Genomic DNA, 16298 nt, shown 5'->3' with positions numbered 1-16298 from the left:
ATGTCACCTTCCAACTATAGATGGGATATTCAGAACAGACAAATGATAAAGCTCCTCCATCTGCTGATATTAGAAATGCAATATCTTGTATGCCATTCAAAACCTTGTATGCTATTCAAAGCCATAGTTTTAAATTTAAAAAACTTATAAGTAATACATTTTTTTATCAATGTATACTTCCAAATTGATCATTGGAGCCTCATTGAAGACAACAAGGGTAAATGAAAAATGAAAGATGATTAACTGATATTTTATGGTCAGGCAAATCATTTGATTATCAATTATTTAATATACATTATTTTTAACAAATGAGATTAAAAAATGAAAATAAAAGTTTCCAATCCCTCCATAAATCAGAGATTCTTGCGCCTCATGATATTTTCTCTCTGATTCAGATCAGGTCTTAGTAGAATAATATAACATTTGGGAAAAAAGATACAAACCAAGAGACCAGCCCCAGAGGCCAAGATGGAGAAGATCTCCACGGCCACCATGGATTTCCCTTTGGTGCTCAGGTAGGTGGGGAGGAAGCTGATCCAAACACTGCAAAAGACCAGCATGCTAAAAGTAATGAACTTGGCTTCATTAAAGCTGTCAGGCAATTTCCTAGCCAAAAAGGCCACTGTGAAACTGATCAGGGCCAAAAGACCTAGGTAGGCAAGGATGATGTAAAACATTAAAGGTGAGCCTTCATTACATTCCAAGATGGCCTCTCCTACCAAGGAGTGGAAGTCCAGGTTAGGAAATGGGGGAGTGGTTGCCAACCAGGTGACACAAAGGACTGCTTGGATCAGGGGACAGGCTATGACAATGGAGTTGGTCAGTAGTTTTCCTAAGAGTTTCCTTGTCTTGTTCCCTGGCTTGGTGGCCATGAAGGCCAGAACCACCATGACAGTTTTTGCCAACACAGAGGAAACCGCAAGGGAAAAGAGGATGGCAAAGGTAATTTGTCGGATGAGACAGGTGAGTTTCCTGGGTTGACCAATGAAGAGGAAGGAGCAGAGGAAGCAGAGCAGAAGGGAGACCAAGAGAATGTAGGTGAGATCTCTGTTATTGGCTTTCACAATTGGTGTGTCACAATGCTTAAGGAAAACTGCCAGAACTGCCAATGTGATCATTGCCAGAGAAAGAGTGAGAGACACTAAAGTGTATCCCAGGGTCTCTTGATAGGAGAGGAAGTGGAGCATCTTGGCAATGCAGTGGTCCTTGTCCTTGTTGGGATACTGATCTTCTGGGCAGGGGTCACAGCGAGCTGCATCTGAAATCAAGAAATGAAATCTTTGAGCATTATTTCACCCTCGTTATTCTTTGCCCCCTTTACTATGGCATGACTATCCCCTTTCTGCTATGGCAAATCCACGAAGGAAGTGATGGAACAACCCACTGGGCATTTCATGGTGGATGAAACAAGGCAATTGTTTTTATGTTATTGATGATGCTTCAGGTAGTTTAGCCAGAGACAAGGATGTGTTCATATATATAGGGCACTTCCATGACTTATGGCTTTCAGTAAGAGATAAATTGCCATTTCCTGATTGCAGTGGGGAAGGAGGAAAGAATGATCTAAAACAGGAGTGTCAAAGTCACATCATCACAGCGGCATCACATGATGTCTTGGGACTTTCCCCCCATTCCGAAACCAGTTATGGGCGTGGCCAGCATGTGATCCATCTGGCCCATGGGCTGATACTTTGACAGCACTGATCTAGAAGTACCATAGCACTGTTGACTTGAGTTCTCTGATTTGTAGTTCAAATCTGTTGATTCTGATTTTTGTTGTTCTTGTAGGAGAGTGTTAATAGCAACAGCAATAGCACTTAGACTTATATTCTGCTCCATGGTGCTTTACAGCCCTCTCTAAGTGGGTTACAGAGTCAGCCTCTTGCCCCCAACAATCTGGGTCCTCCTTTTAGCCACCTCGGAAGAACAGAAGGCTGAGTCAAACTTGAGCCTGGTGAGATTTGAACTGCCAAATTACAGGCAGCCAACAGTCAGCAGAAGTAGCCCGCAGTACTGCACTCTAACCACTGTGCCACCATGGCTCATGCATATGGTTAACATATATGGATAGATGTATCTCCTGTTCCTCTGACAGGTCTATCCATTTCAGAGGTGATTGACAGTGATGATAGAGAAAGCATACCCTAAAGGTTAAAAAAGGAACTGAAAACTGAAAGACAACATTTTCAGGAAAACAGTGGCATCTAGTTTTCTCCATAGCGCTGCTTGGAGAGTCCAAGGATGGGTTAACACAGCCTGTTTGCCCATGGACTGAGTAGATTTTTCCCCCCTCTGGCCACGCCTCCTTTGCCTCTTCTGGCTCAGTTTTAAAAACTCAGTCCGCCTGATAGGACTAGTTTTGGGGAACACTCAGCTTTGAGCAAATAGGCTGGGTTCTCCAATAGTAATTTTAGAGTATTTTATGTGTTAATATTTAGTTGTTGTTAGGATTTTTCCCCAGGTTTTATTATTTTGACTTTTTATTTTCCTTTTTTCCATTTTTACCAAGAAGAGGATTTACTAAAGTAAGGCTGAGGCAGCGATCGGTTCCACAGCTGCTTAGTCGCAGCTGGGGGAACAAGCGAGGCCGCTCGTCCGGCGTCTGCTGGCGAGCGCAGGGAAGGACGGCAATCCCCGTGTTTCCCTGGTCGTTTTGGAGGAGAGGCTTTTAAAAAAAGCCCTTGCTTCTCCAAACGGCATCTTTTGCCGATCGGGAGAGCGGCGGCCATTTTGAAAAGCGCTGCTTTGGCGCGCTTTTCGGCTGCAGCCAATGGGAAGCGCCTGGACCTTAAGTGAGGCTTTTGGCGCGCAGAAGAGCCGGCGGCCATTTTTTTGAGACTTTTTAACCACCGGAAAGCAGCAGCAAGCAGCAGAGCCTCTCCGCCTCAACAGACAGCCGCAGAGGATTGCGAGGGCTTGCCTGGGTCTCCAGCAAGCCTGAAGTTCCCCAGCCACCTAAGGGGAAGCGGCAAGGAGTGTCCTGGTGCCTGATCCAGCCTCCCATCTGAGTCTGCAGACGCTTCTGGAGCCGTCGGGCCAGCGTCCATTGCCCTTCCCTCAGCAGCGACCTCTTCGACTCAAGATCAACCAAGGATGGCTGATGAAGGTTTGGAGCGAAGGGAGGAGCTGGCAGGGCCATCTGCAAAGCGCAGTAGGCCAGATCCCTCAGGCCAGGGGAGAAAGGGAAACAAGGGCGCTGGGGGGAAAGCTTCCCACTCTTCAGCTGGGAGCAAGGCCCCCAAAATTCAAGGGGACAAGGGGCAGGACTCCCTAAAGGACAAGTCTGCTAGGCCCCAGGTTCCCTCTGCACCCTTACCAAGTGAGACTGGGCCAGTTCCTTCCCCACCCATTCAGAGGGAGATAGAGCAGGGGGAGGAAATGGGGGATAGATCTCCATCCTTCTGTGATAGGGATTCCATGTCAGGATCCCCTGCAGCCTCTCTGGGTTACCCAGGTTCTCCTAGCTCTTCAGTCAGGGTCAATGCTGTTTTCATGCAGAGGATCAGAGAGATCCTCCTGGGGTGCCAGGGGACAGGCCTATGACCAATCCAGGCCTGTAGAGGACAAGGGCCCAGCTATGTCAGCAGAAATGAGGGATCTCATCATGCAGGCTATTTCCCAGGGTGTGGTAGAAGCCATGAGGCTACAGGAAGGCAGGGGTGGCAAGGCCTCTAGGCCTGTTCGCCCCCTGGGGGAAAAGAGGACCAGAGTCCTCGATTCCCCGGGCACTTCTATCACCACAGAGGTGTCTACGTGGGAGGAGGAGACTGCTGAGGAATTTGCTCTCTCGGAGGATGAGGAGATGCCTCCAGACAAGCCCTCCTTCACTGGTCTCTTTAAGCCATCCTTATTCAAGGCCATCTTACACAAGGCCAGAGCCTCTACTGAGCTTGGTGCCAAACCTAAGGACAGGGAAGTCCCCTCTACTTCCCAGGACCTCATGGCAGGGCTGTTCAGCGAAACAACTCCTGACCTAGAACTGATACCAGTCCCTGACATGTTCATGGAAGTTATCCAGCGCCAATGGGCACAGCCAGGTACCCTGGCCAACCCCAGTGGCGCAGACAAATCACTGTATCCCTTAGAACCTAGGCTGGAGGATGCATTGAAACCTCCAGAAGTGGATGCCCCTGTGGTCTCTCTGACCTCTAATTCTAATCTCCCGGCCGAGTTATTAGAAGGGTTAAAGGCAGAGGATAAGAGGGCAGAAAAGGCTTGTCTCAAAACGCACCAGGCGGCTGCCTGGGCGATCAAAACCTCCACTTCTGCCTCGTTCTTTACGAGGGCATCCCTATTATGGCTGCGCCAACTCAGATCTCAGCCCCCATCTGAAGCATCTCGTTGGCGACATGATCTTAACAAGATCATTACGGCTGTGGAATATGCCTCTGATGCATCCCTGCATGCAGCGAAATTCGCCTCCAGGGCACTAGCGTCTAACATCACTTCTCGCCGCCTGCTTTGGCTTCGGCACTGGCAGGCGGACATGAAGGCAAAGTGGAAGCTGGCTTCAGCTCCATTCAAAGGGGAGAACCTCTTTGGGGATTCCCTAGAGAAATTCCTAATTGAGACAAAGGATAAGAGGAAGGTTCTTCCTTCCACCTTCAGGAAGCATGACAGGAAAGGTCAGGGCTCGTTCAGGAAACAGGCCTTTCGGGCACAGGAAGGTGCCCAGGCCTCCTCCTCTTCCTATTCCTCCCAAAGACAGTTTAACCAGTCCTCTGACAGGTCCCAGGAACGAAACAACTTTTCTTCCAGGGGCAGACAATCCAATCAAGGGTCCTTTCGGAAGCCCTTTCGTGGGGGCTCCCACAACCGTCAGTTTAGACGTGGGAAGTGACTGTCTGGGGTCTCCTCCCATCGGGGGCCGCCTGCAATTCTATGCAGACCGTTGGGAGGAAACAACCTCGGACAAGTGGATCTTAAATACCATCAGGAGGGGTCTAACCTTGGAGTTTCTATCCTCCCCTCCGCGGACCTTTGTTCGCTGCCCACTATCCAAGAACCCTGTAAAGAGGGCTCTCATGCAGGCAGAAATAGACCATCTTCTGCAGATCAACGCAATAGAGGTAGTTCCTCCAGAACAGGAAGGGAGGGGGTTCTATTCCATTCTCTTCCTGGTCCCCAAGAATTCAGGGGGGTGGAGGGCCATTTTAGATCTGAAGCGCCTGAACAGACATCTGGCCTACAAGCGCTTCAAAATGCAGTCTCTTCAGTCGATCCTAAGCTGCATGCGACAAGGGGATCTGCTCACTTCCATCGATCTCAAGGAGGCGTATCTGCATGTACCCATCCATCCCGCACACAGGAAGTTCCTGCGCTTGTGTTACAACGGAAAGCACTTCCAATGCAGGGCGCTTCCGTTCGGACTTTCTTCTGCACCCAGAACGTTCACGAAGCTTCTTGCAGCTGTGGCGGCCCATCTGCGCAAGCTTCCAGTCCGCCTGGAGTGCTATCTGGACAACATCATCATCCACTCAAGGACTCATCAACAAGCGGTGAGAGATGTAAACATCACAGTTCTCACCTTACAGGACCACGGTTTTTCCGTAAACATGGAAAAAAGCAACTTTACTCCTGCCACACGCATACAACACCTGGGCGCCATAATAGACTCGGTATCTTGCCAGGTGTCCCTGTCTCCGGAGAGAATCCGCAACCTCAGGAGCAGAATCCGGTTGTGTCGCAGGAACAGGTCCTGGCAGGTAGTGCAACTATCCCAACTGTTAGGGATCATGATTTCTTGCCTCAACATAGTTCCCTGGGCACGTCTTCATGCAAGGGAGCTGCAATGGTTCTTGCTTCCAATGCAAAGAGCAAGGATCAGCAACTCCACCAGGAAAGTTCGCATCCCACCAAGAGTGACTCGGTCTCTGAGTTGGTGGCAGTCTCGAGCAGTGGAGAAGGGTTGCCTATTCAGAGAACCCGACAGGATCGTGTTAACGACCGACGCCAGTCTCTACGGTTGGGGGACGCATTGTCAGGGTCAGTTGGCGCAAGGCAGGTGGTCCAGCGCGGAGGCAGCCCGGAGCATCAATTGGCTAGAACTCAGGGCAGCCCGGCTTGCGCTGAGGAGATTTGCAGAACAGCTGAAGGGGCACCACGTTCTGCTACTGACCGACAATGTGGCCACAAAGGCTCACGTGAACCGGCAAGGAGGGACCCACTCCAAAAGACTCATGTCAGAGGCGGAGGCCATAGGACGATGGGCAGAGATCCACTTAGTGTCGCTGAGGGCGGATCACATCTCCGGAACCAGCAATGTGAGTGCGGATTGGTTGAGCCGTCAGACCATCGACAACTCGGAGTGGCAACTTCATCCGGACCTGTTCGCACAGGTGGTAAGGAGGTTTGGTCTCCCACAGGTCGACCTGTTTGCCACGGCGGCAAACACACAGCTCCAGCGGTTCTTCTCCCACTACAAGTCAGCACAAGCGGAGGGGACGGATGCCCTGAGGTCCAGCTGGCCTCCAGGTCTTCTTTACATGTTTCCGCCCCTCCCTCTGATCCCGCAGGTGATCTACAAGCTGCTGAAGGAGGGGGCGGAGCTCATTCTGGTGGCTCCACATTGGCCCAGGAGATCCTGGTTCGCGGACCTGGTCGATCTGTCTGTGGAACAACCGTGGAAAATTCCTCCAGACCAGGTATCCTTGCGTCAGGGGGCCATCAACCATCCAGAGCCCCAGTGGTTGCAGTTAGCCGTCTGGCACTTGAGGGGCAGCTTCTGAAGGACCAGAGCCTCTCAGACAACATCATTAAAACCATCCAAGCTTCCAGACGTCCGGCCACTACTCGCATTTATGACGCGACTTGGGCTGCCTTTTCTTCCTGGTGCAGCCAACGGGACATTGACAGTGTGGAAGCGTCCATCCCTCAGTTATTGGACTTCCTACAAGAGGGCTTGGACAAAGGACTGGCACCAGCCACACTCAGGCGCCAGGTTGCTGCATTATCCACCATCTTAGCCAGACACCAACTTCAATCCCTGAGTCACCATCCTCAGGTCAAGAGCTTCTTGAAGGGGGCCTACAACATTCGACCCCAGGTGGCGCACAGGTACCCGACCTGGAACCTACCCTTTGTCCTGCAGGCATTGACAGCGGCTCCCTTCGAACCTTTGAGGAAGGTCTCTCTTCGACATCTGACTCTTAAGACTGCCTTCCTCATAGCCATTACTTCAGCCAGAAGGGTATCTGAGATTGCGGCCTTCTCGGCCAAGGAAGAACTGTGCATCATTCACCCAGACAGGGTCATCCTACGGTTAGACCCCGCCTTCATGCCGAAGGTGAATTCTCATTTTCACAGGTCTCAGGAGGTTATCCTCCCAAATTTCTGTCCCAGCCCTCAACACTCCAAGGAGCGCAGGTGGCACAAATTGGACGTGCGAAGGGCAGTCCGCATTTACCTGAAATGAACTAAGGACATCAGGCACTCCGAGGCCTTCTTTGTCTCTTTTCAACCAGGCTCGCTGGGTCGCAAGGTGTCATCTTCAACCATAGGTCAGTGGCTGCGAGCTTGCATTAAGATGATATATGACCTTCAGGGCAAGCCGGTTCCACCTCGTGTAACGGCACATTCCACCAGAAGCGCGGCCACGACCGCGGCCTGGGCGACTCAAGCATCTATTCTGGACATTTGCAGAGCGGCCACGTGGGCGTCTCCCACGGCTTTCATTAGAAACTACAAGATCGATTCCTTTGCCGAAGCCTCCTTTGGCCGTAGAGTATTACAGAAGGTTATTGAGGCTCCGGACAATGTCACTTCTTCCCGCCCTGGGACACCATAGCTTGGGCATGCCCCATCCTTGGACTCTCCAAGCAGCGCTATGGAGAATGACCGTTGTCTTACCTGAACGGTCGTTCTCATGGCGCTGCGGAGAGTCCAAGACCCACCCAGGGTAATTGTTTAGCTCCGAGATTGTATCTTTACACAGGTGTGAGCTGAGGACGTCTTTGTCGGACAAGACCTCGTTTTTAAAACTGAGCCAGAAGAGGCAAAGGAGGCATGGCCAGAGGGGGAAAAATCTACTCAGTCCATGGGCAAACAGGCTGTGTTAACCCATCCTTGGACTCTCCGCAGCGCCATGAGAACGACCGTTCAGGTAAGACAACGGTCATTCTCATTGGGATGTGTCACTACCCTGCATGAAATTCTTGTGGAATGACAAGGTTGGTAGACCTGTGGGGTCAGGACAAATTATATCCATAAACAGAGATTCTGCTGTGAAATATGAATACTTCGACAGATGTTGATCCTAATAGGAGCCTCGGTGGCATAGTGGTTAGAGTACAGTATTACTTCTGATGACTGACTGCTGACAGCAATTGGGCAGTTCAAATCTCACCAGGCTCCAGGTTGACTCAGCCGTCCATCCTTCCAAGGTGGGTAAAATGAGCACCTAGATCAGGGGTGGCGAACAAGTTCGACAAAAAGAGCCAAAATTTTAAACTGTGAGAGTCAGAGAGCCACACCACGCAGTGACCTGCTAAAACAGACCCGGAAGCAATGTTCCCTCTAATTTTTTTTCGATGTGAGCAGAAAAGTATAGTGTTTGAGCGGCACATTTTCATGCCTGAGCACCCGAATTTTTTTCACAGATGTCACCTAAGACAACAACGAAATCAGTATTATTTGAAACTCAAAGTTATGTTTCTTCAAGGTACCCGCTTAATTCAAAGTGTTATATAATATCAGTATCACTTAACAACGCTCCTGCTTAGCAACCAAAATGTTGGCTCAGAAACTCTGGCATTTGAAGCACGCAACTCTTAAAGCTGTCAAGTTACAAGACCCTTGCACCCCTAACCCTTTAGGGAAAAAAACCCCCAGGGGTCTTCAAACCTGACAGCTTTAACACTTGTGGACTTCAACTCCCAGAATTCCTCCTCCAGTCATGTTGCAGCGACGTCATCTGTGTGGATCTGCTCCATCTTTGCTTTCTTCATTGTGGGCAGGGCTTCTGCTGAAGATGCCGACGAGTACGAGTTGCCACCAGAATAACTGCTGCTACCTCCTCCTCCTCCAACAGAATCACCAGATTTGCTCCTGAGCTCAGTGCTGGGTTACCTCTGCCCCCTCCCCCTCCTCCGTGCTTTTGAGGAGCCATGAGGCTTTTTTTCCCCTGCTCCCCCCCCCCGCCTTCCTACTGGCTCCTGCAGCCTCATGGCTCCTCAAAAGCACGGCGGAGGAGGAGGAGGGGGCAGGGGTAACCCAGCGCTTACTAAGCTCAGCTGCTCCGAGCGGAGGGGAGGCGCCGCTGCCACGCGCGGAGATGCCGGCTGGAGCTTTGGCGGCTTCATCTCAGCCGCAGCGCCGGGCGGCAAATCCGGCAGTGCTGCCTGTTAGAGGAGGATGAGGAGGAGGTGGCAGCAGTTCTTCCGGTGGCGGTGGGGGCTTTGGGGCTTCACAACTAGCCTCAGTCGCCCCGTGCTCCTCAAAGCAAGTCTGGGGAAGTCCTTTGCAGGCGGCCCGTTCTAGCTGCCTGCAAAGGACCTCCCCAGCTTCCGAAAGGGAGCGCGCGATCCGAGCCACAGTATACTAAATAATGATAAGAGGCAAAGAGCCTCATTTATTTTGGCCGGGAGCCGCATGCGGCTCGCGAGCCGCGTGTTCGCCACCCCTGACCTAGATTGTTGGGGGCAATATGCTGACTCTGTAAACTGCTTAGAGAGGGTTCAAAGTGCTATGAAGTAGTATATAAGTCTAAGTGCTGTAGCTATTGCTAATAAAAATAGCAATAAAGTTAAAATTGTGATTTAATGATTGACTTCCTTTATCTTGATATTTCTTTCTACTGAATGGCTTCCTCGATCCTGGAAGATCTACACAGAAAGTTTGCTCTACCTGTCTGATTAGAAACGGTCCCTTCTGGACAAGCATCACATTGGTAGCAGCAAACCGGCTCACCCTCTGGAACTCTTCTCCTCTCTCCTGCCTGGCACCTCTTCATGACACACCTGGCAAAGGGCACCTTCTACAATAGGATAAGGGAAATGGTTTAGCTGCCACAAGCAATGAACCTGCTTCGTTTGTCCAATTCCACATTTTGATTTCAATCAAAAATATGAATTCAAAGGAAATGATTCCCCTGAAAAAACAGCTTCTGGGTCATTGAGGACAGCAGCATTCCGACCCATCAATGGGTGCTGGAGATTGGAGCTGGGACCTCAGCATGCAAAGGAGGGTTTGTGACATTAAGCTACGTCTTTGGTGAAATAGTAAATGATGAGGATCCAACTGGACAGCAGGAGGAGTCAGTGGAGGAGTGCGAGGTGTGAGCAAAAGAGAAACAGGAGGAATGTTTGCTAATTGAGGCAACATTGAAGTACTTCATTCTCAGCACACTTCAAAATTTCTATGGCAACATAACTGATATGCTTCTTTTTATTAAGACATTAATTCTTTCCTGAGGACAGAAATAGCAAAAAGGTAGAGAAGTAACTTGACTCCTTCTGTCAGTAGGAGTCCCTCCCATTGTTTACTCTGAAGCATACTGATAAATCCTGCAGTGAGATTTGATTCTTGGTTTTAGGGTCCTGAGTTTGATTCCACAGTGGGAACAGTCCACTGAAATCACTTTTGCCCACCCTAATGGCATCCTGACCTTCAAGAAGTTCTTCCCAGGATCAACCCTTTCTCGACCTGACACAAATCAGACCTGAAATGTATTATGTGCAAATCAATTTTTTCACCAAATGGCTGCCATATTTTATGATCCAATAGAACCATTTTTCCAGTTAGAAGGACCTTCTGCATCCCTAGGAGAGGAGAGAACGAATCTTTCCTTGATTTTATAAAGTTGCCTTTCAACTCACCTTTGTGGGCCAGATGATTGCATCAGAGTTAATAGTGAAACTTTGGCCTGGGGGAGCCCCAGGATCGATTTGCCCAACTTTCACCAGAGCCATTGATTTATTGTGAATGGAAACCCAGTTGAGAAGTTCATAACGAGCAGATCCCAGCCCATTTTCTGAGAAGGAGACTTCTTCTCCCACACTGTTGTTGAACCGGACATTCCTCAAATAGGGAAGAAGCTGAAACAAAGGAAACCTTCAGAAATTGGAGCAATTGGCTGAAAGCCATACATGAGACAACATGGCTCCCACCATTCTATCATGACCCTCATTCTAGCTGATGGGTTTATGTCTGAGAAGTTCTACCTTGGGGGAGATTAGAGCAGTCAGGGGTAACACCAAGTGCTACTTCCTCAATAAAAGAAAAAAATGCCTTTGAGACTGGGAATTTGTATCATGGCTTCTTCAGCCACTTTGAAGTGGTATCTCTGCATAAAGATTTTAATGCCAAACTCCAAATTTCATTGTCTGTTTTTTTTCATGTTTTTCTTGACTCTAAAGGTTTTAAAATCTTTGCATATAAATTTGTCTTGAACTGATAAATACATTTTAGGAATGATTCAATGATTACTTTAAAAAGAGAATGGCATGATGGCCTAGAGGTGAAGATGCTTGCCTCTCACTCCAAAAGTTGAGAGTTCAATCCAAGGCAGCGATAGATGTTTCTCTATCAGGGCACAAAGAGAAAATATCTGCTGTGAACTCTGCATAGGCATAAGGAAGGGCATCCAGCCAACAATTTCTCCGCTTTATTCAGATGCCCTGACTCCACCCAGTAAAAAAGATTACAGAGGGGAAAAAGATTTCATTCAAAATAGTGTGTAATTCCCCCGACTTTCTGTCATAGACAAAGAAAGAAGAATGCAGGAACCAGAGCCGTAGTGGCACAGTGGTTGGAATGCAATATTTCAGGCAAACTCTGACCACTGCCATGAGTTTGATCCTGACTGGTTCCAGGTTGACTCTGCCTTCCTTCCTTCTGTGGTCGATAAAATGAGGACCCAGATTGTTGGGAGCAAGATGGTGGCTCTCCAATTCACTTAGAGAGGGCTTTGAAGCATTGTGAAGCGGAATATAAGTCTAAGTGCTATTGCTATCTAACTAAGTGGGGCCATGTGGAAAGAATTGGATACCCTGGGTTGCCCCTTCAATGTCCAGAATGGTCCACAATTTAGCCATTGATGGAAAAAAGTGTGATGAATTTTAGACCTGGAACAGGTTGGATTCAGCAAATGTACTGAGAGAAACTGAGGTTGTTTTGGAAATATGCCCACAAGGACTTAAGCTTCCCCATTGAAGCTTCCTCCACAAACACATCCAGATTGTCATTCTGCTCTGGGCTGACACTTCCTCCATAAAACGGTCACCTCCTGAAACCTCCAGGCATCCATTGAGGATCTTTTAGGATCTTCTTTGTAGATACGGATCTCTATGGATCAGATATGGATCTCTATGGATCTTATGGATGACTGATTTAGTTTATTTCTGTTTTCTCCCCTCTTCCTTTTCAATCAAATATTACATAATTCATATCATTGTTTATATTAATTGCTGGTCTAATGTGCTGTACACTGATGTGCTGTACATTGACATGTGGCATACAGATCTTTCACAAGTAATTCAAGAAATACATATGGGAAAAATCCTCTCTTAAGGTCTGTGGATGGAATAAAAAGTCACAGAGATTACCTGCCATGACTGGAGATTGGAGATCTTCTTTCCAAGCCTCATCATGGCTGGTCGGATTTCTGGTCCATTTATTGTATGTAATGCGTGTGCGAGAACATAAACAGCATTGTAGATATTGTAACTTCTACCAATCATGCTTGTTTCAAACAAGGAAGATGGTAAATCTTGTAGGTTCTCCTTCCCTGTACAGCTTTTCATGCCCTCTGGGTAAAATTTATTGGGTGCATAGAACTGGCAGACAAAGACATTTTCCCACCAGAATGGGAGAAACATGTCCCCTTGTGGGTTCAAAGGATCTAAAGACAGGAGGAAATGGCTGAATTCTGAGATATCCCCACTGTGCTCCCTAAAATGCAAAGCCCCATGCAAGGGCTTTAGAGATTGCCATACATCAAAACCTGTGTGTATAGTATGTTTCCAAGAGGAAGTTAGGATCCAAACATTCTGAAATGATCTCCTCTCATAAACTACTAGAAAATACAGAACCCCCTGAAAAGTTACAATAGTTCCAGTGTCTCCAAAGAAAACAATGATGTCAACTTTTAGCCATATTTTGGAACCAAAACAGATCTGGACAACAGGATCACCAGAATCATATTTCATCTTTTGAGTGAAGGCCAGGCAGATCTCCTTCTCCTTCAGCAGAGGCATCAGAGTTGAGATGAAATGTTCTCCGTTGTCATCATCAGAGGCCACCAGCCCAACCCAGTTCCACTGGAAATACAGGAGCAGCTGGACTAAACTCACACACTGCGCAAATTCCTTGGGATTAATCCGGAAGAAGGAAGGATAAACTCTTCTGTCTTCCCAAGTGGATTGAAAGCCATCACTGAACTGGAGAAAGTGAGAATCTTCTTTAAAAGACAAAGCAAATTTTGATGGTGACTTTAAGGGTCCCATTGTGTGGTTTAGTGACCCCATCAGTCAAGCTGAGTCACTTTTGGAGATACAATTCTTCCCTTCTTAGGACAAACCATCAATTAAAATATTTGCAGAATTGTGACATGTCCGAATCCAAAGGAACAAACCATCAACCAATGTTGATATTCAAATGAATCCATGTATAGAATCTCTAGCTCATATACTATTATTGTCCTACCTCCTACCCCCAAAACACCTTTGGTGATATCTTCGCTTCTGTGAGTTCATCTGTTGCTTGTCTATTCCACCCCTGTATCTAAAGAAGCCCCCTTACCTGTGGGGTCTTGAAGATGCTGAAAATGGAGGCCATCTCCTTTGAGGACTTGGCATTGTCACCCCCGATGACAGAGAGCAGAGGGTCCTTCCAGTCACATTTATAACCTGGAACCATTCGGTCACGTGTGGAGAGCAGAAGGAGACTGATTAAAAAAATCCTCGTCTCCCACTGGAGATTGTCATACATGTGGAAGCCCAGGGTGATATTGGGGAGGAGAACCAGATCTTTGTTGATTTCTGTGACTGCAAACACCAAAGCCAGGAACAGCTGGTAGTTGTTGGGGATGGGGCTATAATGAGAAAAAGACATAACAGAAAAGCTTGTCTGTGCTGGGGAAGGTTGCCTTGTCTTTGATCTGTGTGGGGTTTTGCTTGGAGCAGGAAGTCCCCAATATTAATAGGGTACTTTTTAATAAAATATTTTAGCAGCCTGGATGGATTTGTGAGACAGGAGAAACGTTTGTCTCTCCCTAGCAAGGACCATTTTATATCCCTCTATCCTGCCTCCCTTCTTCTGGTGGCTGCAATCCATCCCAATTTCTCCTCTAGCAATCTAATCAATTGAATTCTCTGTTGGAGCATCTTCTTCAGGTCTGACAACCACAGCAGGAAACAACACTTCAGTTAGTTGTCAAAGCAAAGATTTACTTTGAGTTGCACACTGCAGATTCCAAGATTGAGTTTTGTGATTTTAATAGTACCCAACATAGGAAAGCTCTGAGTTTTTCCTTAAGTCTTCCATCGTGACTTTCTGTCCAACCTAAAAGAGTAATTCATCTTCTTAATTAGGGCAGTAAAGTTTCTAATGGGTTGTCCTTCTCACTCTGTATGTGGTTTATTGTCTTCTTGACAAAGAGTTATGGAAAGTTTGAGAGGGACAACCCATTAAAAACTTTACTGCCCTAATTAAGATGACTTACTCTTAAGTTGGACAGAAAGCTTGGCTTTTAATTGAGAAAAACAGAAAGATTTGAACTACACTAGGATATTGAAACATCACTAGAATAAATATTTTTGAGCAAACAAAGCAAGCAATCGTGTAAATCTTTTTCATCCAGATGAAACTTACCAAGGGTCAATACCAAACCGAAATGGGTTTTTTTTAAAGTCTGGTCGAAAAGAAGGAGAATAGGCTCCAAAGGGCAAATTCCCACCAATAATGAAATCACCACGCTTGTAACTGTATTCTTCAAACTTTAAACGCTTTGGCATCACACATCTGGTTTGCATCCTCACAGCAGATGTTGCAGACGTTGGAGGCAGGAGCCAAAAAAGCAGCAGCAGCAGGAGGAGGAGAAGAGGCAGCCCAGTCATTCTTCTCACTTTCCCTGCTAGAGCAAAAATCAAGATTTGTGCAGAAGCTGAACTTGCAATCACAACAGAGTGTTAGCACCTCGTCTGCTCAGGCCACCTGAATAGCCCCAGTGCAACTTTCTATCAAATGTGCTTCTTCCTACCTGTGTTTGGGCTGCAACTAAAGGAAAATTGAGTCTGTTGAGTCTCACCAAAACTAGAAGTTGGATCTTCTCAAGATACAAAAAGATCTCTCTCTCTCTCCCTCAACTCTGAAAAATCAAAGAATATTTGTAAATCAGGTTTTACCCTGGAAGGTTTTCATAGGTGGAAATTCACAAGGGATACATTACAAATTACTGTTCTTCTGGTAATTGCAGGGAAAAGCAATTGCCCTACCCACCTGGCACTAGATGCTGTTTGTGCAGCAGAAAAGAAAACATGTTTGTGTCTCTTATTGTTATTCCACAGAGCAGATGGACTTGGGAGACAAAAGAAAGTTGGGTGTTTGACTACATGAAGCAGCCCATATAAACAAGATGGAGTTTGATCTTTTGCCATAGTTTGTTCGGATAGGATGAGTTCTAATGGGACAGGGTGGCACATGGCAGTCAGTTGTACACTACTAAGTGCAAGTAATAGTACCAAGAAACTAAAGGCTCTTATATTTTTTAGAAATAGGCAGATGTTATGCTAATTTAAACCCCAGAGCAGCAGTGGAGGGTTCCGGGCAAACCGGTGCCTGCCAGAAGCAGCAGCAGCCACCATATCGGAATGGGGCTTTGGAGGCCTGCCCACCCACCCTCGTTCCTTACCTGCATTGGGGACAACTGGGCCATTTACCATGCCTGTGTGACACTCTACCAAGCAGCTGGAGTGTCGCAGGCAGTGGGTGTGCATGCATGTGCAGCATGCCTGCCTGTGGTGGATGCCCGGCAGCATCGCAGCGTATCGGTTGCGACAGCATCCGGAACCCACCACTGCACAGCAGGGTTGCCTAACAATTTCTTGAAGCCAAAAGTTTGCCCTGGTTCCTGACAGCTGTTGGATGGGATAGAATGGAATAGAATAGAATATACCTGGAAGGGATCCTGGAGGTCTTCTAGTCCAGCCCCCTTCTCAGGCAGAAGAACCAATGCCATCTCAGACAAGTTTCTGTCCAGTCTCTTCTAAAAAAAAACCTCCAGTGTTGGAGCATGCACGATTTCTGAAGGCAAGCTGTTCCACTGGTTAATTTTCCTCACTGTTAGGAATTTTCCCCTTAAT

At 47.5% G+C, this 16298-nt stretch overlaps 1 protein-coding gene across 1 annotated transcript; it reads right to left on the bottom strand.

The window, feature by feature from the left end:
- Positions 1-353: 353 nt before the first annotated feature.
- On the bottom strand, positions 354-15878 carry LOC309384959 (vomeronasal type-2 receptor 26-like; the record flags this gene model as incomplete). Its single annotated transcript, XM_081938902.1, has 7 exons — positions 354-1258; positions 9844-9973; positions 10815-11033; positions 13044-13376; positions 13738-14029; positions 15436-15448; positions 15848-15878. The coding sequence occupies 7 exons, from the start codon at positions 15876-15878 to the stop codon at positions 354-356; spliced, it is 1923 nt and encodes a 640-aa protein (XP_081795028.1).
- Between the last annotated feature and the right edge of the window lie 420 nt (positions 15879-16298).

This window comes from Natrix helvetica (genome assembly GCF_964273705.1).
Source record: "Natrix helvetica genome assembly, chromosome: 1".
NCBI classification, from domain to species: Eukaryota; Metazoa; Chordata; class Lepidosauria; order Squamata; family Natricidae; genus Natrix; species Natrix helvetica.
This window is presented reverse-complemented; position numbering and strand designations above follow the sequence as displayed.